At 45.0% G+C, this 22,738-nt stretch overlaps 1 protein-coding gene across 4 annotated transcripts in view; it reads left to right on the forward strand.

Moving 5' to 3' along the window:
* The window catches only part of LOC109880459 (golgin subfamily B member 1), a 50,951-nt gene extending 29,030 nt beyond the window's left edge, over positions 1 to 21,921 (forward strand). For 2 of the 4 annotated variants that reach the window (XM_031812756.1, XM_031812758.1), the window contains exons 22-28: positions 7,442 to 7,554; positions 11,809 to 12,013; positions 12,189 to 12,329; positions 12,590 to 12,690; positions 13,040 to 13,153; positions 16,703 to 16,817; positions 18,435 to 21,921. In XM_031812756.1, the coding sequence (XP_031668616.1) occupies positions 7,442 to 7,554; positions 11,809 to 12,013; positions 12,189 to 12,329; positions 12,590 to 12,690; positions 13,040 to 13,153; positions 16,703 to 16,817; positions 18,435 to 18,593 (948 nt within the window). In that variant the 3' untranslated portion in view covers positions 18,594 to 21,921. Of the gene's footprint in view, positions 1 to 130; positions 7,052 to 7,441; positions 7,555 to 11,808; positions 12,014 to 12,188; positions 12,330 to 12,589; positions 12,691 to 13,039; positions 13,154 to 16,702; positions 16,818 to 18,434 lie in introns of those variants that run through there. The other 2 variants (XM_031812759.1, XM_031812757.1) reach the window with 2 other exon arrangements.
* Positions 21,922 to 22,738: the final 817 nt, after the last annotated feature.

Consider the following 22,738-nt stretch of genomic DNA (forward strand, 5'->3'; position numbering starts at 1 on the left):
TGAAAATGAAATTAAGTCAAAAGATTTTAAAGTTCAAGCATTGAAACAAGACCTAGATAGTTTGCATGAAAAGTTGGCAGAGGCAGCAACAGCAATTAGACAGGGTTCAGATCTGCTTAAAGCGAAAGAGGTAGAGGCATCCACATCCAGGGTTCAGACTGAAAACATCTTAGTATCTGTTAAGGAAAAAGACAAGCATAATATTGAATTGAGGCAGGCTCTTCAAGATATGGAATGTGAGTTAAGACAATTAGAGGTCAGCAAAGAGTGTTCTGACAAAGATTTGTCTGTATTGTCACTAACCATGTCTGATAGATTAGTTGCTTTAGAGGAGGAAAATGTCTCCCTACAAACTATGCTCAAACAGTTGAGAGAAAGACATCAGTGTGAGGTAGATTCTTTGAGGGGTGAATTAAATGAAGTTTCGGAATTGTTGAAACGGACAGAGTCTACCCTTAACGATAAAGAAATGGGCTATCAAAGTAAGAATCAACAGAATGTTTTATTTCAAGAAAATATACAGCACCTTCATGCACAGCTCCAAACTGAGACTGAACATCTGAGAGAGGCAGGTATTAAACAGACAGCTCTACTTAGTGACATCCAAACGAAAGATGAGCAGGTCAGCTGCATGACCATCCAAATAAGTCACCAGAAGGAATTGCTAGCAGGTCTCAGTCAACAGTTGAGGGAGAAAGATGCTTCAGTAGCACAGGTAATTGAATCCGCCTCAAACGAAAGAATGAAATACGCAGAGGAAAATAGTAATTTCCTCTCGCAGCTGGAAAGCTTGGAAAATGAACAAAGTAGCTCTATGAAACAGCTTGAACATATGTTATTGCAACTAGAAGAGAGCAAAGCTCATCTGTCACGCTCTCAAAGTGAACTTGAGACCAAGGATTTGCAGAATGGAGATTTGGTTAAAGAAAAGGATCATCTCAACACTCAGCTCACTAAGTTAACCAAAGAAAAAGAGGTAATGAAAAAGAAGCTCCAAGCTGCTCTGGTTGTAAGGAAAGAACTATTGAAGAAGCTAGAGGAGCATGAACATCAAATAGAGCAGAATGTGAATAAAGGAATTGAGATTTCAGGCTTACAGGATAGGTTGCAAGAACTCACTTTACAAGCTCAAGCTACTACAAAAGAGCATGAAGACAATGTTGCAGATATTAAACGGCAAGTTAATCAGAAAGAGGGTGAACTCCTAGAACTGGCCAAGGTCTTAACACTGCGAGACAGTCTTGTAGAACATTTTGAAATAAATATGCAAACTTTGCAAGCGAAACTAGATGAACAAGAAGCAAGTTTGACAACCGCTCTGCATAATCTCAATGAAAAGAGCATCATCATTGATCAACTTAATTCCATCATCTCTGAGAAAGAGGAGGCTTTTGAACAGGAGAGAAGTGGTATGATGCTGAGGTTAGAGAAGCTTCAAGAGGATATGAGAAAGAGCGAGGAGAGTTTGAAGGAGGACATGTCAAGCTCCAGTGCGACAGCTGTTGACATTGAAAACGAGTTAACAAAGGTGAAGCAAGAAAAGGCAATGATGCAGAAAAAGGCTCAAGCTGCTTTACTGGCACGAAAAGAGACTATAAAGAAGTCTCAAGAAAGTGAGAAAAAGTACACCCAAGAGCTTTCAGAATTAAAAGATGATTATAAAGCACTCCTGGAACAACACTGTCAGCAGACCAATGACCTTAATGCTGTCCAGTTAAGTTACGACCAGAAGGTCAAGAAATTTGAAGAAATCAGTCAGGCCTCAGTCTCTCAGCTAGGTGAATTGGAGACCCTAAGACTGCTTGTACAGGAACGGGATAAAACTCTTCAAGACCTCAACATATCCCTATCAGACAGGGAGAGTCAAGTCCATGCCTCCTCATCATATCAAGCAGAGCTAGAAACCCTTCACTTCAAACTGGAAAGCATGTCCTCTGAGTTGGCAAATAAGGACAAGGTTCTCATAGCACTGGAACAGAAGTCCAAAGCATTATCTGAGCGAATGAGCTGCACAGAAAGTCAACTTGAAAAAGCCCATGCAGAGATAAAGGAGAAGATGGAAGAGCTCGCAAGACAGCAACAAGCAGTGGAGATGGCCGAGCAGCAGCACCAGCAGGAAAAACAAACTATGGTAGATGACCACCTGGTGCTGCAGAACCAGTTGGGCCCATTACAAGCCACAGTGGAGGAGCTAAAACACACATTAGAAGCACTTGTTGGTGAGAAAGAATCCCAGTCGCACAAATGTATAAGTGAAAGCAAAGAACTAATAGAGGACAGGGATCGAATGAAAGGAGAGCTGGAGAATGCACTCACTACCATCGCCCAGCAATCGTCTGAACTTCAAATCCTCCAAAACACTTGGGCTGAAACTCAACAGCAACTCGGTGAAGAAAAGGAACAGCTTAAAGTGGAGCTTGAAAAAGCACAGTCCCATTCTGCAGAGTCCCAGGCTGAAATGGAAAGTCTTAAGCTGCACATGGAATCACTACAGCAGGAAAAAGAAAGCGCCTTCATGGTCATAGAACAATTAAACTGTGAAGTTGCCATGCTGGATGCTCAGCTAAAGGAAGCTGGAAAAGTACATGAGGAGCTTCTTCAAAAGATACCTGGTTTGCAGGATAAGTCCTCTGAACAGATTGGGGTAATTGGGAAGGAGGTCCAGTATCTTAAGATATCCCCCGAAGAACATGAGATGAGTCTCAAGGAAAGAGATGATGTCCTGGTGATTTCTCAGTCTCTGGCCACGGAAAAGGAAGAGCTTATTGCTGCCTTGGAACAGCAACTGCAGCGGCAGATTCACCTTCACGAAGTTGCCATGGAAAAGATGAGGACTGAAGTTGATGAGCTTCAGCAGAGGTCTCAAGAAGATGCCAGCAAAACAAAGGATCAGGGCAACCAAAGCAAAACAGCACTTCTCACCAGGAAGCTTCAAGCAGCCTTAGTTTCCAGGAAAGAAATCTTGAAAGATAATAGTTCTCTGAAGGAACAAATGCGTATACTCTCAGCTAAAAATGAAGAAATTGGGGCATCATCCACTGTACTGGAAATGTCTGTTGCAAAGTTGAAACAACAAAAAGAGGACCTGGATAGTTCGGTATCATCCCTGAGCAGGGAGAAAGAGAAGCTCATTGCCGAGGTTGATCGCATCCTCAATGATAATCACAATTTATCTGCAGCCTGTGAAAGCCTCAAACTCACCATAGAAAATATCACCCAACAGAAACAGGCATTTTCGTGTCAGCTTGAGTCCCTGAAAGACTCGCAGACGGATGAGTTGTCGGAGTGGAAATCTAAGCACACAGAGCTGAAACAGGAGTATGAGTCACTTTTACAAGCGTACGAGAATGTCAGTAGCGAAATGGACAAGATGAGACAACTATTGGAGGGGGCAAGAAGAGAGAGACAAGAAGCGCTCGTTAAAGCACACAAATCTGAAGCTGAGAGGGAGAATCTGGAGAAACAAGTTGGGGAGATGGAGGATGAAAATGAGAAAATTAAAGAGAAGATGAGAAAGTTTACTAAGGCGAAGCAGCTGAAAATGGAAGAGCTGGAGGAGGAGAATAAACAAATCAGAATAGACTTGCTAGAGTTTGATGAAAAGCAGAAAGCCACAGTTGAAGAGTTGACTATTAAAAACAACCACTTGGAAGCAGAGATCCACAGCCTTGTAGAGTCCTCAGAAGCACTCAGAAGGAAGCTAACAGAGATTCAGCTCAACAATGGCAGTCTGGCAGAGGCACTCAAAGAAGCAACCTGTTCATTAGAAAAGTGGCCCACCGAATCAAAAGCATGTGAGCAAAACATGCAGCTTAAACTAGATGATGCACTCATTTTGAATAATTCACTGACTGCCCAGATTGAGTCACAGAAGACAGAACTCGCTTCCCAACAGGAAATCAATACATTAATGCAAAAGGGGAAAGAAACTCTCTCTGAAAGAATTAAACAAATGCAGAATACGCATGAAAAGGAATTGGGAGAAAAAGACGATGCAATCTCAGAGCTCCAAGAAATGATCAACAGACACAGCCAAGAGACCACCAGCCTAAATGAGAAGGTCAGGATCTTGGAGGACGACAAGTCTATATTACAAGAGGAGCTTGAAAATGTCCAAGAGATCTCGGACAAAGTAAAAAATGAGAATGAATATTTGGAGATAGTGATCCTCAAAAACGCTGAAAGAATTGATGAACTGACAGAGACAGTCAATGTTCTCCAAGCCCAGAACACACAGCTCTCCTCTCAATTGACTGAGAGCAAAGAGAAGGCTACTCAGGTTTGCCAGGAGAAGGAGGAACAGCAGCTGAAGTTGGTTAAGGAGTTTGAGGAGAAACTCAAAATGTTCCAGAGAGGCAATGAGGGCTCCAGAAATATAAAGAAGGAGCTACAGGAACTGCTGAAAGAAAAGCATCATGAAATCAATCATTTGCAACATGACTCCATCAAATACCAGGAGCTGATCTTAGACCTAGAAAGGTCTCTGAAGGATTCAGAGTCAGCGCATGAACAGGTGGAGAAGGAGCTGAGGGAAATGACAGAGAGGATATCTTGTCTAGAAGAAGGGAGGAAGCATCTTGAAGCTGAGCTTACCACACACAAGAACCTTCTCAATGAGGCAAAGAAAGATTTGACAAACATTAGCTCTGAAAAAGACCAATTGGTTGAGGTAGTATCAGAAAAGAACAATCAATCAGAATGTCAGGTCATGGAGAGAACTAAAGCACTACAGCATGTAGCTGAGCAGCAAAAGAGTATTTTCATGGAGAGGGAGGTAATTTTACAGCAACATATAGAGGAACTTCTGGGTTCCAAGGAGAAGGAGAGTCAGGTAGTTTTAGAATTGAAGAGGAAAATAGATTCTCAAGATTTACAGATGAATACTCTGAAGAGAGAGGCTGACACTAATTTGGCTAAGTTAGCAGCCCTGTCCTCTAGTCCTCAGGGTACCGATGCTGTGAAACAGTGGAATGATATGTTCCTAAATACCTTGCATGAGAAGGACAGCCAGCTTCTAGAACAGGGCTTTGTCATAACGAGATTCCTTGAAGACATTCGAGTGAAGGAGAAGGAGATGACTGAACTGCAGGTAACCAAGTCGAGGCTCGAAAGGACACTTGGTGATTACACAGTAGCTGCCACAGCTCAGCAGAGGCAGTTGTTTATAATGGGTGCCAGCAATAGAGAGCTTAACGAAACCGTGGAGCTCCTGAATCAACAGTTGCAGGAACTGAGTGACCAGGTTGAGAGATTAGAACAGGATAGGAGTGCACTCAACAGACATCTCACTGGCAGTGTAGATTCCACATCTAAAATGGAGTTTGATCTCCAGCAGCTGGAAAATACACTCTTAGACACAGAGTCCCAGCTACTCCTCTCGCAGTCTCACAGTGACATGCTTCAGGTTGATTCTGAGAAACAGGAGGCCATTTCACTGCACCTGAAGTCACTCCTGCAGAACAAAGATGCAGAAATCTCCTCTCTGCTGTCCTCCAGAGATGGACAGATGTCTGGGTATCTAGAACAGCTGCAAGCCAATCACCGTGCCCAGGTTGAAGGCTACGAGGACAGAATAACTGCCTTGTACTATGAAAGGGAGAAAGCTGACAAGGAGTTCAGAAGGCTGGAGAACAAAGTCAAATCCCTTCAAATGAAAGTTGACAAGTCCATTCAGGAAAAGGAAAAAATGGCTGCTCAGATGGAAACATTCAGGAACTCCATGGTCTCCTTGCAGACAGAGAGAGAGCGTTTGATGTCAGAATATAGGATGTCTGAGGCAAGGAATCAGACTGTAATGCAAGGCAAGGAGGGGTCGGCTGAAGGAGACCTCAGTGCAACCAAGGGCCTTAAACACGAGATTAGGACTCTCCTTCATCAGATGGATGATCTGAACTCTGAGAATGCCATGCTCAGGGCACAGCTGATCAGATATAGAGAAGACTTGAATCAGGTCCTCTTCTTGAAGGACAGCCAGTTGAAAGAGTTGCTCAGGAAGCAGCAAGATGCCATCAAAAACCTGGAAAACCAAAAAGCCACAGCTGAAAAGCAGAACCGGAAGACCCTTCTGGAACTCGAGAGGGAAGGAGAGGCAAGCGATGCCTTAAAAGCTGCGAATTCCAAACTTCAAACACAGGTCACTGATCTGGAAGCTAACATATTGGCCATGAATAAGGGAATGCAAGAAACGAATAAAGGCAAAGTGATTGCCGACTTGCAGCATGCCGTGGCGGCTAAAGCTGCGGAATGTAACGACCTCCAGCAAAAACTGTTTGCACAGAAAGTGGCAGCGGATGACTGGAAAGGCAGCCTGCAGCTCCTGGAGCGTGAGACTGAGAAGAAACTGGGAGAGGCAGAGGACAAGTACAACAGTGAGCTCGATGCCTTTGAACAAGAAGTCGAACTGATGAGAAACGAGAAGGAGACCGCTGACCAGAGGGTTGCTGAGCTGGCCAGGGACCTGATGCAAGCTGAGAAGCTGCTGTCCGATTCTAGAGTCCAAAGCACGGACCTGAAGTCCCAGAACGAGTCTCTGGGTAAAGCCATGGCCACCTTGCAGAATGACCGCGACCAGCTCATCGAGGACTTCAAGATCCTCCGGAACCGATATGACAAGGAGCTCCGAGAGACCCAGGGGGCCATGACCAAGGTGGAGAGACATCTAGGCGACACAACCTCGGAGCTGGCCACCTTGGCGAAAGAGAGACACATACTGGTACAGAAACTCTCTGCTCTAGAGAGCAAAGATGTTCCCTCCCAGCTCACTTCACTGGTAGACGAGCTGTCTGTGGCCTTGTCAGTGAAGGAAGGGCAGCTCCAACGGGTTTCCATGGAAAACGACACGTATAGCAGTAAGGTATCGGCTTTCTCTAGGTCCATGGCCAGCCTCCAAGATGACCGAGACCGGCTGATGGAGGAGCTGGCTGGGGCAAAGAGGGCATTCGAGTCCAGGCAAGGATTAGGTCCAGAGGTAGTAGACATCGCCAACACAGGGGAGTCAAATAGCCATAGAAGCAGTGGTATTCAGGCCCTTCAGACTGGGAGAGATGGGCTGGTAAGTCACCAGTTGTGACTCAATGCTTGTTGTTTGGTTGTCATTTGGTTGTGTTTTGGTTTAGGCTGTGAGTGTGAACTTCCTGACAGCATGCAGGGGACCAGTCAAAAAGCTAATCTACCTGTCATGGCTTTGGTGTGTGAACTTCCTGACAGCATGCAGGGGACCAGTCAAAAAGCTAATCTACCTGTCATGGCTTTGGTGTGTGAACTTCCTGACAGCATGCAGGGGACCAGTCAAAAAGCTAATCTACCTGTCATGGCTTTGGTGTGTGCAAGCATGACAATCTGTTTGTGTCGCAGGAATGCAGTTTTTTTGTGAAGTGTTCAAATGAGTCTCCTCAATGTGCGTTGTTGTTGTGTCTCTAGTGGTTTGTTTTGTCTATTGAAGGAGACGAGACAGAGGGTGGATGAGCTGCAGAGCGCCTTGCAGCAGGCACAGGCCTTCAAACTGCAGACTGAAACAGAAGTCAGCGGGTACCAGGCAGAGCTGGCTGAACTGAGGTAAGATCCTAACTGCACCTACAAAGATTTGAGTTGGCCATTAAATTGTATTACTTCTGCCAATTGGGTTACTTTTGCACATTGGTGAGGTCAATGCTGTAAATCGAAAGCACTCAATGTGTTCTGAAAGATGAGACGTCGAGGATTATAATAAATATGTCTTTGATGTAATACAAGCAAACCACACACACACACACTCCAAATGTGCACTTCACATTTCAAAATTCACAGTATGGAAATGTATGATCTCTGTTTGATGTAGAATTACGAGGATGACGTGCCATCATACCCTGGGTTGTTCTAAACAGAATGTATTGCTTTATTGTGCAGTGGAACACGCACCTGAATGCCCTCACGACTCCATTCTTTGCTCATCAAAATGTGTGTGTTTCTCTGAAGTGCCTTGTGAAATCCTAACTCCGTATCATTGTTTTTTAGAACTTGGCTAGTCTTGTTGGCAATAGAATGAGCATGCCCACCTGACCTAGACCGAGACAGTACTTGTGTAATGGTGGGGATGCAGGGCTGTGTTCCAAACTAAAAACTTCCACTGCGCTTGCTTCACTTTTATTTGATTTTAAATATATATTTTTGTATTTACTTAACCTTTATTTTATTATTATTATGTAACTTCCTCAATTGCACAGCTTGAAGGCTCTTTCTTTGATTGATACATGTATTGAAATGACTTAGGAACTGTGCACAGTTTGGAGAGGTGTGAGGCCTCATGGAGACACCAGTCAGACCTCTCACTCAAACCCACAGTTTGGAGAGGTGTGTGGCCTCATGGAGACACCAGTCAGACCTCTCACTCAAACCCACAGTTTGGAGAGGTGTGAGGCCTCATGGAGACACCAGTCAGACCTCTCACTCAAACCCACAGTTTGGAGAGGTGTGAGGCCTCATGGAGACACCAGTCAGACCTCTCACTCAAACCCACAGTTTGGAGAGGTGTGTGGCCTCATGGAGACACCAGTCAGACCTCTCACTCAAACCCACAGTTTGGAGAGGTGTGAGGCCTCATGGAGACACCAGTCAGACCTCTCACTCAAACCCACAGTTTGGAGAGGTGTGAGGCCTCATGGAGACACCAGTTAGACCTCTCACTCAAACCCACAGTTTGGAGAGGTGTGAGGCCTCATGGAGACACCAGTTAGACCTCTCACTCAAACCCACAGTTTGGAGAGGTGTGTGGCCTCATGGAGACACCAGTTAGACCTCTCACTCAAACCCACAGTTTGGAGAGGTGTGAGGCCTCATGGAGACACCAGTCAGACCTCTCACTCAAACCCACAGTTTGGAGAGGTGTGAGGCCTCATGGAGACACCAGTCAGACCTCTCACTCAAACCCACAGTTTGGAGAGGTGTGAGGCCTCATGGAGACACCAGTTAAACCTCTCACTCAAACCCACAGTTTGGAGAGGTGTGTGGCCTCATGGAGACACCAGTCAGACCTCTCACTCAAACCCACAGTTTGGAGAGGTGTGAGGCCTCATGGAGACACCAGTCAGACCTCTCACTCAAACCCACAGTTTGGAGAGGTGTGAGGCCTCATGGAGACACCAGTCAGACCTCTCACTCAAACCCACAGTTTGGAGAGGTGTGAGGCCTCATGGAGACACCAGTTAAACCTCTCACTCAAACCCACAGTTTGGAGAGGTGTGTGGCCTCATGGAGACACCAGTTAGACCTCTCACTCAAACCCACAGTTTGGAGAGGTGTGTGGCCTCATGGAGACACCAGTCAGACCTCTCACTCAAACCCACAGTTTGGAGAGGTGTGAGGCCTCATGGAGACACCAGTTAAACCTCTCACTCAAACCCACAGTTTGGAGAGGTGTGTGGCCTCATGGAGACACCAGTCAGACCTCTCACTCAAACCCACAGTTTGGAGAGGTGTGAGGCCTCATGGAGACACCAGTCAGACCTCTCACTCAAACCCACAGTTTGGAGAGGTGTGAGGCCTCATGGAGACACCAGTTAGACCTCTCACTCAAACCCACAGTTTGGAGAGGTGTGTGGCCTCATGGAGACACCAGTTAGACCTCTCACTCAAACCCACAGTTTGGAGAGGTGTGTGGCCTCATGGAGACACCAGTTAGACCTCTCACTCAAACCCACAGTTTGGAGAGGTGTTAGGCCTCATGGAGACACCAGTTAGACCTCTCACTCAAACCCACAGTTTGGAGAGGTGTGTGGCCTCATGGAGACACCAGTTAGACCTCTCACTCAAACCCACAGTTTGGAGAGGTGTTAGGCCTCATGGAGACACCAGTTAGACCTCTCACTCAAACCCACAGTTTGGAGAGGTGTGTGGCCTCATGGAGACACCAGTTAGACCTCTCACTCAAACCCACAGTTTGGAGAGGTGTGTGGCCTCATGGAGACACCAGTTAGACCTCTCACTCAAACCCACAGTTTGGAGAGGTGTGAGGCCTCATGGAGACACCAGTCAGACCTCTCACTCAAACCCACAGTTTGGAGAGGTGTGAGGCCTCATGTAGACACCAGTTAGACCTCTCACTCAAACCCACAGTTTGGAGAGGTGTGAGGCCTCATGGAGACACCAGTTAGACCTCTCACTCAAACCCACAGTTTGGAGAGGTGTGAGGCCTCATGGAGACACCAGTTAGACCTCTCACTCAAACCCACAGTTTGGAGAGGTGTGAGGCCTCATGTAGACACCAGTCAGACCTCTCACTCAAACCCACAGTTTGGAGAGGTGTGTGGCCTCATGGAGACACCAGTCAGACCTCTCACTCAAACCCACAGTTTGGAGAGGTGTGTGGCCTCATGGAGACACCAGTTAGACCTCTCACTCAAACCCACAGTTTGGAGAGGTGTGAGGCCTCATGGAGACACCAGTTAGACCTCTCACTCAAACCCACAGTTTGGAGAGGTGTGAGGCCTCATGTAGACACCAGTCAGACCTCTCACTCAAACCCACAGTTTGGAGAGGTGTGTGGCCTCATGGAGACACCAGTCAGACCTCTCACTCAAACCCACAGTTTGGAGAGGTGTGTGGCCTCATGGAGACACCAGTTAGACCTCTCACTCAAACCCACAGTTTGGAGAGGTGTGTGGCCTCATGTAGACACCAGTCAGACCTCTCACTCAAACCCACAGTTTGGAGAGGTGTGAGGCCTCATGGAGACACCAGTTAGACCTCTCACTCAAACCCACAGTTTGGAGAGGTGTGAGGCCTCATGGAGACACCAGTTAGACCTCTCACTCAAACCCACAGTTTGGAGAGGTGTGTGGCCTCATGTAGACACCAGTCAGACCTCTCACTCAAACCCACAGTTTGGAGAGGTGTAAGGCCTCATGGAGACACCAGTCAGACCTCTCACTTGTCATTTTATTGTCTTATGTTGCAATTACCCCAAATGTTGCGTGAATATTGTTATCATGTTACCAAATGTATACAGATGCTGCGAAAAGTAGCAGCAGTTTATTTTTGGATTCGGTCTTGTCAGATAAAATGTTGTCTCCTCACCTTTGTTCTGATCATTTCCCCATAATCTCCAAGGTCCCTTTCAACTGCTACCATGATTGTACATAGCCCTATGCTTCTCATATTATTTTCTGTTAGAAAAATTACAATTTGGCCCTGTTCATATTTGCCAATTCCCCTGAGTGTAAATGGTGAACAAAGGCCCCGCTTCACATTTCACCAAAAAAATAGCAAATTATATAATTGTTATGCAACAGATGGCATCTAGTTACCACAGTGGAAACTGTTGCTGCACCAGACAGTCTTTAGCTCACCAGCAGGTGACAGCCCATCTATCTGTCCTCATGGTGTCCATTCAGGTTGTCTCCCCACCCACACAGAGTTCTCCCAACCCCCACTCGCTCACATGCCCTGGCAGGTCCCCATGGTCAAGCACTATATGAGTTGTCAGGTGGTGACAATCCCCTTCAGCTGCTAGATCTCCTGCCAATCCCATCTCCAATACAAACCAGGTCTCAATTTCCATTTGTTAGAAAATTGAAAAAAAAAAGGCACATCTATTTTCAATACACCTCTTATATTGACTGTGTTTGAAGTGGATTTGGAATCTCCCCTGACCCACGCCTCCATGTGTGTTCCTTGGTTTGCCCAGTAGTGGTTCACTGCTTACTACAGCCATACAAATAGATTGATTGTCTGCTACTAAACAGAGGCTACTGAAGAAACCACACTACTGACTGGGTCCACCAGTGGGTCACTCAAGTGTTGCTGCAATGACCTCTGACCTCTGTTCTTCCCCAGGTCAGAGAGTAGCAGGCTGCAGGCTGAGTGCCAGCGTCTGGCTGGGGAGAGGAAGGAGACCATGGCCCTGGTGGGGAAGGATGTGTCTGATGACCCGTCACTGACCCAGCTCCAGGCGGAGAGAACTCAGCTGCAGAGTCACCTGCAGCGCTGCCTCTATGAGATCCAGCAGAGAGATCTGCACTGCCAGCAGCTCAACGCCAAGGTACTGAACACGCACGCACTCACAAAACAACACAAATCAGCTCTGCAACCAAAGTGCTGAACACAGAAACCAACGCACAGGTATTGAATCAGTTTCCACTAAGTTCACCATACTCAACACAGATCTTCTCTCCTCCCAACCGCTCCTCTGTCCTCTCCTCATCTCCCTATCTCAGCTGCAGCAGGTGGTGGAGGAGAAAGGGGGTGTGTCGGCCCAGCTGAGGGCAGTGTCTCAGACGCTGAGAGACACCCAGAACCGCTGCTATTGGCTGGAGAACCAGGCCCTGCCTAACCAGCACCACCAGGGCCTTGCAAAGGTAGAAAGTCGTGTGTGTGTGTGTGTGTGTCTTAGGCTTGTCTGGTGTCTGAATGACTATTGTGTGTTTGTGTGTGTTTGTCTGGTATCTGTGTCTGACTGTGTGTATATCCTTGTCCGTGTGTGTTTTAATGAATAGTAGCCTGGATGTACTCTGTGTCAGTAGGTTACTAGATTTATGTTTGCATATAACGTTGGACACATGCTCATCCTACTGAAGTGAATCAGCTCAAATGTCCTGCTGTTTGCTCTCCCGTCCAGCAGGGGGCGGTGTCTGTAGAAGTGGCTCCGGGAGCTCCCCAGGAGAGGAGCAGTGCTGTGGTAGACATGGAAGCACTGGAGGCCGGCGAGCTCAGGACCAGGTGACTCTCTGTCCCTTCGTCTGTCTCTCTCTCAAACTCTCTCTCGCTCTCTCACTTTCTTGGTATGTTTTGCTCTCTCTCTCTATTATGTTCTCTCTTTCTTTCTCTCCCTTTTTCTCTCGCTCTCTGTGTCCATGCATGGTGAGCCTGTTTCCAGATCTGTTTGTGCTCTTGCCAACCATTGCTGTCAGTGTCAAGCCAAACAGTCTGCCAGTCTTCATATATATCAACAACCAATCAGTGACCTCTCATAAATACGGTTTCATAGTGAACATTGAGAATACCGTGATGCCAGACTGTTTGGCATGAAGGAGTGTCAGAATGATTACATTGTGTGTGTGTGTTGCAGGCTGGTGGAGGTGGAGCAGAGTGTGGTTCAGCTAAGTGAGAGTCTGGCTGAAGAGAGGACCAGGAGGGAAGCAGCCGAGGAAGCTCTGGGACTGGCTGAGGACAGAGCCAAGAGGTGACATGCACACACACACACACACTGATGCAGGGTTGAGACATGCCTAGGGGAGGGGTCTGGTCTGAGGAGGAGGATAATATGTATTCTGTAGTACTGGGATAGGTAAAGATTTTGCCACAACTGGACACACACGCACAGCTATTCTCACACTATGTGTGGGTGCCAGTCTATTTGAGTTACCATGCCAACTCATTGTCATGCCAAACAGCAGCCTAGCCTCACAGCATTCTCAACATTCACTACAGCCTTCAATGTCAACACCATCACTGACATTAGGGGAGACGGCAGGAAATGCAGCTAATAAACTTTAATTTGACCATTAATAACATACCCACTCTGTCTCTGTCTCTCACACTCTATCATGCTACCCAAACCGGACGCGTGTGCGAGCGTTGCAAAATAATAATGTTATTCAATCATTGCACCCACACTGCTCGCGCGCGCCAAAGAGCGTCTGCGTTGCCAGGCACTAAAATAGAAGTTGCTTCTATTTGTGACGCTGAACGCAATGCAAGTCCTGCCTCTCCCATCTCCTCATTGGCTTTTAGAAGCATATACCCACATGGGTGATTGAAATATGAACAGAGGTCGGTCGGTTGGTTGTGGTAATACATCTTATTATGAAAGTTAGTTGCCAATCGGCATATAAAGTCCAAAGAAGAAAAAGCCTGGAATGAGGATAGATGACTAGAAACAATTCGGTTGACCGTTTTATGTGTGGATTAATTGTCGGAGTAGAGGACCTTGTGCATTTCAGGTAAAATAACAACTCAATGTTTATATCCCAGGACAAATTAGCTAGCAACAGAAAGCTAGCTAAATAAGACAAATTAGCTAGTAACTGCTAGCTAGATAAATTGCCATAAATGTTTAATGCTTTTCGACCTGTCCCCAAATTAATATAATTGGTTCAGAGTTTGTTTTGATATTTCAACCTGTGTATCGGGATCGTGTGGAGGGACAAAATCGATTTGCGCACAATGGCGCATGGTGTAATACACACACAAATGCACTTAGAGACTATTCTCATTGACAAATATTTAAGGAGAGGCGGCATGACAAGATTTCAATTTACATAATATGTACATCAACTTTTCAATTTACGTTACAAGCTTGCCTTACCTCTCGTTGAGACTGGCAACGTGACATTCTTGCTCTCCAAATTCTCTGTAAATATCAGTATGGCAACAGCCACTGACTAGCCAGTAAGCTTTGAAACTATTCAACAATGCAAGCAACTTTTCCTCTAAAATATATTAACTACGCTCTTGAATAATGCAACCAAACCATATCACGCTCTTGAATAATGCAACCAAACCGTATCACGCTCTTGAATAATGCAACCAAACCATATCACGCTCTTGAATAATGCAACCAAACCATATCACGCTCTTGAATAATGCAACCAAACAATATCACGCTCTTGAATAATGCAACCAAACCATATCACGCTCTTGAATAATGCAACCAAACCGTATCACGCTCTTGAATAATGCAACCAAACCATATCACGCTCTTGAATAATGCAACCAAACCATATCACGCTCTTGAATAATGCAACCAAACCGTATCACGCTCTTGAATAATGCAACCAAACCATATCACGCTCTTGAATAATGCAACCAAACCATATCACGCTCTTGAATAATGCAACCAAACCATATCACGCTCTTGAATAATGCAACCAAACCATATCACGCTCTTGAATAATGCAACCAAACCATATCACGCTCTTGAATAATGCAACCAAACCATATCACGCTCTTGAATAATGCAACCAAACCATATCACGCTATTGAATAATGCAACCAAACCATATCACGCTCTTGAATAATGCAACCAAACCATATCACGCTCTTGAATAATGCAACCAAACCATATCACGCTCTTGAATAATGCAACCAAACCGTATCACGCTCTTGAATAATGCAACCAAACCATATCACGCTCTTGAATAATGCAACCAAACCGTATCACACTCTTGAATAATGCAACCAAACCCTATTACACTCTTGAATAATGCAACCAAACCCTATTACACTCTTGAATAATGCAACCAAACCGTATCACACTCTTGAATAATGCAACCAAACTGTATCACACTCTTGAATAATGCAACCAAACCCTATTACACTCTTGAATAATGCAACCAAACCCTATTACACTCTTGAATAATGCAACCAAACCGTATCACACTCTTGAATAATGCAACCAAACCGTATCACACTCTTGAATAATGCAACCAAACCGTATCACACTCTTGAATAATGCAACCAAACCGTATCACACTCTTGAATAATGCAACCAAACCGTATCACACTCTTGAATAATGCAACCAAACCCTATTACACTCTTGAATAATGCAACCAAACCGTATCACACTCTTGAATAATGCAACCAAACTGTATCACACTCTTGAATAATGCAACCAAACCCTATTACACTCTTGAATAATGCAACCAAACCGTATCACACTCTTGAATAATGCAACCAAACTAGCTAAACTTAGCTTGCAAAGATGTAGCTTGCAATGGGGAGCAGGTAGCCCAGCGTTTAAGGGCGTTGTGCAGGTAACCGAGCGTTTGCTGGTTCGAATCCCAGAACCGACTAGGTGAAAGAAATCTGCTAGTGTGCCCTTAACCCTAACTGCTCACGTAAGTCGCTCTGGATAAAAAAAGTAAGACAATAATACAGCTAGTCAGCTATGCTAGCTAGTAACGTTAGCATATCAAACGTTAACGTTTACCCCTCTCATACGAAAAGTATAGTTTCAGCATATTAAAGTCACCTTTCAACAAACCAGGCTTCATTTTATCAATATCGTGGAAGTTATTATATGTGGTAAATGCAAAATTGCGACTGAGTACTTTGATAAATCCCCTAGTGAGTTGATCAGCTCCTTGCCTGGATGTTGGCTCAGAGCAGCCAAGGGAGGAAAAACAGTGTTGAGCATCACTTTCTTAAATATACAGCCATCATTTCAGAATGTAGCAGGCTGTTACTGCAGTTTCAGGTGAAAACTCAATAAACTATACATTGAAAATGCTGTTTACACTGTCCTGCTTAGAGGGGTGCAGCTGTGGGGTGAGTGCTGTGCGTGAACTCCGGAGGTATCGTTTGAGACTTGAGAAATACTTAACTTTACATTACAGTAATGTCTCTCGAGAATCAATACCTCTCGAGAATCAATACCTCTCGAGAATCTCTCGAAATTCTTCTTAATTCTGGTGAATAAGAATAGACCCTTAGCTCCTACTCTCGAGAATCTTTCAAAATGATTCTACCCTTTCTCTTTGGCACATGTTCCTACTTTCTGACACAGGTGCTTTTTAAATAGACCGGTCAGTAGTTGTTATGCTGGTAACGGTTCATGATGATTTGATGATGATGTAGTTTTGGTTGTTGTTGCAGAAGCACATGAATAAAGTAATTTGATGCTGTATGTGGATACTATGAAAGTGAACTGTGTGATCGGGTGTATTCATTCCGCCGATGAATTGAATTCACACACACACTTAGTAGTAAAGGCGTCTCTTTCCTCTCCAGCGTTGACTCCAGTCCATCCAGGACGACCCAGAGAGACTTCAGCATCCAGCTGGATACAGAGGAGGAGTGGGAGGCCCTCATCCTCAACCCCAACGAACCCCTGGTCACACGCAAGGTCAGTGTTACTCACAAAACTTAAATTAGTCGATGTCTTGCAATCCTGTGGAAAGTTATTTGGCATAATTTTAAAAGTCCCCATTCAAATCGGTCTGATTAAACCAGGGATGTTTGTTTCTTTGCATGAGCTGCATCTCAATCAAATTCATTTTTATTTTTTTTGCCACCGTGGCCAATCGGTGTAACTGCTAAACTGCTTGCTGTACACTGTTTTGTGTGATTATACACATGGATTGGATTGTGGGTTTACTAACGTGTTAGTTCTAGGTTGACGTTAACCTTAATATGGTGACAATAATGAAGGCTGAGTAGCGGTTTGGCTTGGAGACGGTTTTTTGTTGTTGCACCTGGTCACAGACCACTGTTATGCACTGAAGTCCACAAGCGAAGGGAACAGGTGAGAGGAGGAGTGCCTGTAGATGCCAGAAGGAAAGTGTTTGATGCTGTATGTGGATACTATGAAAGTGAACTGTGTGATCGGGTGTATTCATTCCGCCGATTCTGTTTCAAAACGTTTCTTAATAAATGGAAGCAAATATGGGCCTCCTGAGTGGCGCAGTGGTCTAAGGGACTGCATCGCAGTGCTAGCTGTGCCACTAGAGATTCTGGGTTAGAGTCCAGGCTCTGTCGTAGCCGACCGCGACCGGGAAACCCATGGGGCGGCACACTATTGGCCCAGCGTCGTCCGGGTTAGGGGAGGGTTTGGCCGGCAGGGATCGACCTTCGCCTCTCCCGAGTCCCTACGGGAGTTGCAGCGATGAGACAGGACTGTAACTACCAATTGGAAACCACGAAATTGGGGAGAAAACGGTAAAAAAAAAGAAAAGGAAAAAAAATGGAAGCAAATGAAATGGGGAGAGACTTTGTCCAAAGAAAATATATTTTTCCATTTTGCAACTAATTGATTACACCCCAGATCGGCTAAACGCAGGCAGGTGTGTTCAAGGCTGCATTGCTTGCTGTACACTGTTTTGTGTGATTATATGCAGCCTGTCTGTCATTTTGATTACCAAAATGTGTCTCTCGACCTGTGCAACTACGTTATAAACTTTCATTTGTAGGCTAGGAGGGTGTAGCAACATCATGATACATATACGGCAAAGTTGAGTATCTTGTAGGAGCCTAAATCTATGGATGTTACATTTAGCTGGGTGAATAGAATATGAATGACATCATCCATTATGATGTAATAGAAATAAGGCCATGCACCAAAAAACAACATCCTCCCTAATCTTAAACGGCACCGGCCGCCACCGATGCAGAACTACCTGGTCCCAGATCTGTTTGTGCTCTTGTCAGCATAAGGCATAAATCATAAAGCATAAATCATGTTGGGGCTGGTTTAGATATTGAATTCAACTAATGTAAAAAGAATCAAGCTGAAATGTGTGTTTTTTGACATGTGCATCCTCATTCTACTATGTGCTCTGGCCAACTCCATTACTGTCATTGCAAGGCAAACTTGTTTGGCATGACAAGGAGTTGACCTGATGGCACAAGCAGACTGGCACTCAGGCTAGGACTGTTCTTCTTGACCAATGGCAACCAATATGATTACCAATGCCTGTTTGACGAACGACTCTCCCTCTCCTCCCCTCCCCCCTCTCCTAACCAGGTGAAAGGCGGGATGCTGGCCTGCAGGCGCTGGCTTCGGGGGCGGAGCCTGTACTGCTCCAAGCTGCTGACATCACGGGCCCGCTCGCGCTACCTCTTCCTTGGCTACCTGCTGATTCTGCACGTGGCTGTCCTCATGTGCCTCACCGGCGCCCTCTAGTGCTGTGGGGTGAAAACAATCACAAATTGCAGATAGAAATATAATTTATAGAGCAGACTGAGGCACGTTTCCTCCATGACAAAGACAGTTTGTTCTGCGCAATGTTTTTCTATGTAGTTCACTTGACGCTGGGGGTGTTAACATTGCAGATACAAATGTCATGTGTAGACAAGACACCATGGCCCGTTTCCTCCACGACAAAGAGGAATGTCTGTTCTACTCCATTTCGAGGTAGTTAACCATGTCTTTTTCCCCTGGAATGTTATTCCACCTTTCAGAATAAGCTGCAGGTTTTTGTCTAGTATCCAGAGTTTTCATAAGAGTGAGGGCTTTTGGGGTGTGTCTCAAGTCTTGTGGCTTCTTCGCCTCGCCTCCTACCCTTGGTTCTCACTGGTCTGAAAAGAAAATGGACAGCTGAAAGTGGGTCCTTTGGTTAGATCCTACCTTCTTGTTTTCACCCATTTTTTTGTCAGATCAGTACAGATGGAGGCGAGAGGAAGAAGACTGTTATTGACTATTAAGACTCAGCTTTTGGAGTGTCTCAGGAGAAAGTGCCGTTTCGATCCTGTCTGTTATGTGTTAAAGCCTGAGACGGAACAGAAAGCCATATCCACATCTATATGAACGCTAGCCTAAGACGTGCGTACGTACGTGTGTGTGTGTGTGTGTGTGTGTGTGTGTGTGTGTGTGTGTGTGTGTGTGTGTGTGTGTGTTTGAAACACATTTGTGTGCGCAGGTGTGTGTGTTCATTTGCACGTGTACAAGAAATAAACACTAGTCCACTGTAACCTCATTTAGATTCACCTTGGAGAACAAAGACTGGTGTAAGTCTAAGATGATTCATCAACAACATGATGGAACTGCCCCACTCAGACTGATGCTGATGTCTGGCAAGACACAGATACGGTATTTCAGGAGAGAAGGGTGGGAAAAGCCAATAGTACTATTTCTGCAAAGATGCCTATGTAATTGCACTGCTGCTCAACCCTTCTCCCCAATACCAAACCCACTGTGTGCTCAACCTGGCACTACCAGGCCATGGCATAATGTTCCCTTTGGCACCCCCTGGTGTCTCCTGGGTAATAACTGTCTCATGGTGGCCTTGGCACAATTCTAAGGTCTATTCTATAGCTGCTGCATTCAAAGCTATGCACTAAAAATCAGGGGGTGTTTTTTTCCCTTCTCTCCTTCAGCAAAGATATTCAACATAATGTAGGGCCAGGAGTTTTATCTGACCACGTGTCCTGATAAGGAAATACTGATCTGGACCCTAGTAATAGGATCTAACTGGCCCCTAGTAATAGGATCTAACTGGACCCTAGTAATAGGATCTAACTGGACCCTAGTAATAGGATCTAACTGGACCCTAGTAATAGGATCTATCTGCACCCTAGTAATAGGATCTATCTGGCACCCTAGTAATAGGATCTAACTGGCCCCTAGTAATAGGATCTAACTGGAACCTAGTAATAGGATCTATCTGCACCCTAGTAATAGGATCTAACTGGCCCCTAGTAATATGATCTAACTGGCCCCTAGTAATAGGATCTAACTGGAACCTAGTAATAGGATCTATCTGCACCCTAGTAATAGGATCTAACTGGCCCCTAGTAATATGATCTAACTGGCCCCTAGTAATAGGATCTAACTGGCCCCTAGTAATAGGATCTAACTGGCCCCTAGTAATAGGATCTAACTGGACCCTAGTAATAGGATCTAACTGGCCCCTAGTAATAGGATCTAACTGGCCCCTAGTAATAGGATCTAACTGGCCCCTAGTAATAGGATCTAACTGGCCCCTAGTAATAGGATCTAACTGGCCCCTAGTAATAGGATCTAACTGGCCCCTAGTAATAGGATCTACTGGACCTTAGTAATTGGATCTATCTGGAACCTAAAGGTTTTACCTTGTCAGATCACATGGTCTGAAGAATATCTTCCTACCCTGTTTGTGAGCATGTACCCTGGTAAGTGTGTAAGTAAGATGTTGTATTTAAGGGTGGAGTGTAAAAGGGTGCGAGTGTGCACCCTTGAAAGTCTACTGTGTGTATTTATGTATCTGTATTTGTTGCTCTGTGCCCCCCAATGCTCTGTTGTTCACTGTACATTTCTACTTCATCTGTTGATTGATTACATGCTGATTTAATCACTTGATTGATAGTGCAGGGTGGCAATTCACAAAGCAGGAGACAATATGTCAGCCATCTTGCTTTGAGACAATTTGGGATATAATTCGTATTTCTCTGGTTCATATCTCATCTGTTTCAAGTTTAGCATGGGAAGTACTGAGAGAATGTCATACTTATAACAAGTGTGTTTTACCTCTCTGCACTAGGAAATATGAAGCCTGACTGACAAGCTGTTTGTTTGTGCCATCATGCCAACTCTTTCTCACTCATTGTTATACCAAACACGTTTGGCTTGACAATGAGCAATGGAGTTGGCCAGAACACAAACCGATTTGGGACCAGGATAGGAAATCTGGTGTTTCAGAATATTTACGGTAGTTAGCCAGCTGAGCTAAAAACATTGCTCCTGCTTTGTGGGATACCACCATAGAGAATGATAGAGGCCTCTAGTGGCCAAAAGGCTGTATTAGCATGGGCAGCGCCACTGAGGGCTTCCACCAATTTTAATGTAGTCAACTGGGTTGGACTTCCAACTTCATTGGCTGATCCCTCCTGGTAACCCTGTTGGAGTCATGTCCAACCGGGTCATTAGGAGGGATCAGCTAATCGTGAAGAAGAAGATTGACTACTTCAATGACACTGCCCATGCTGTCAGACGCTGTAATGGCACAGATACAAAGATAATGGATACCACCCTGTTCTAACGTTGGTGTTGTGGTGCCGTGGTCCTGATGGCCTGTAGATGAGTCCTCTATCTATCTCTATGGATACCACCCTGTTCTAACGTTGGTGTTATGGTACCGTGGTCCTGATGGTCTGTATAGATGAGTCCTCTATCTATCTCTATGGATACCACCCTGTTCTAACGTTGGTGTTGTGGTACCGTGGTCCTGATGGTCTGTATAGATGAGTCCTCTATCTATCTCTATGGATACCACCCTGTTCTAACGTTGGTGTTGTGGTCCTGATGGTCTGTATAGATGGTGTGATTGAGGAAAGGATGACAAAATACATCTATTTATAAGAGGAAATGCTACTGAGTGAAACCGAAATGTCATATTTTCTAAATAGGCTCTATTTTTTTGAAGTGAAATCGTTTGGACAGCAATACTATCCTATCCAGGCATGAATGGGTTCAATACCTTGAGGTTGACTTTCACGAAGAAAGGAATTTTAATAAATCTGTTTGAAAAATACAACTCAAGTTACCTGTTTTTGATGGTTGTGTGTGGACGTGAAGTCCCCACATAAATAGTAAACTAACAACAAAGATTTGACCAACTGGGGACATTTTGTTTGTCCCCGCAAGGACAAATGCTATTTCTAGGGGGTTTAGGGTTAAGGTTAGAATTAGTGGTAGGGTTAGGGAAAATAGGATTTTGAATGGGACTGAATTCTTTGTCCCCACAAGCGTAGTTATACAAGACTGCTGTATTCAAAGCTATGCACTAAAACTCCCAATTGTATGCATCTCATTTCACATCAGGGTTTCCCCCCCCCTTCTCTCCTTCAGCAAAGATATTCAACATAATGTAGGGCCAGGAGTTTTATCTGACCACGTGTCCTGATAAGGAAATACTGATCTGGACCCTAGTAATAGGATCTAACTGGCCCCTAGTAATAGGATCTAACTGGGCCCTAGTAATAGGATCTAACTGGGCCCTAGTAATAGGATCTAACTGGACCCTAGTAATAGGATCTAACTGGGCCCTAGTAATAGGATCTAACTGGGCCCTAGTAATAGGATCTAACTGGGCCCTAGTAATAGGATCTATCTGGACCCTAGTAATAGGATCTATCTGGACCCTAGTAATAGGATCTATCTGGACCCTAGTAATAGGATCTATCTGGACCCTAGTAATAGGATCTATCTGGACCCTAGTAATAGGATCTATCTGGACCCTAGTAATAGGATCTATCTGGACCCTAGTAATAGGATCTAACTGGACCCTAGTAATAGGATCTAACTGGGCCCTAGTAATAGGATCTAACTGGGCCCTAGTAATAGGATCTAAC

This window comes from Oncorhynchus kisutch, unplaced genomic scaffold (genome assembly GCF_002021735.2).
Source record: "Oncorhynchus kisutch isolate 150728-3 unplaced genomic scaffold, Okis_V2 Okis03b-Okis08b_hom, whole genome shotgun sequence".
Classification (NCBI taxonomy): Eukaryota; Metazoa; Chordata; class Actinopteri; order Salmoniformes; family Salmonidae; genus Oncorhynchus; species Oncorhynchus kisutch.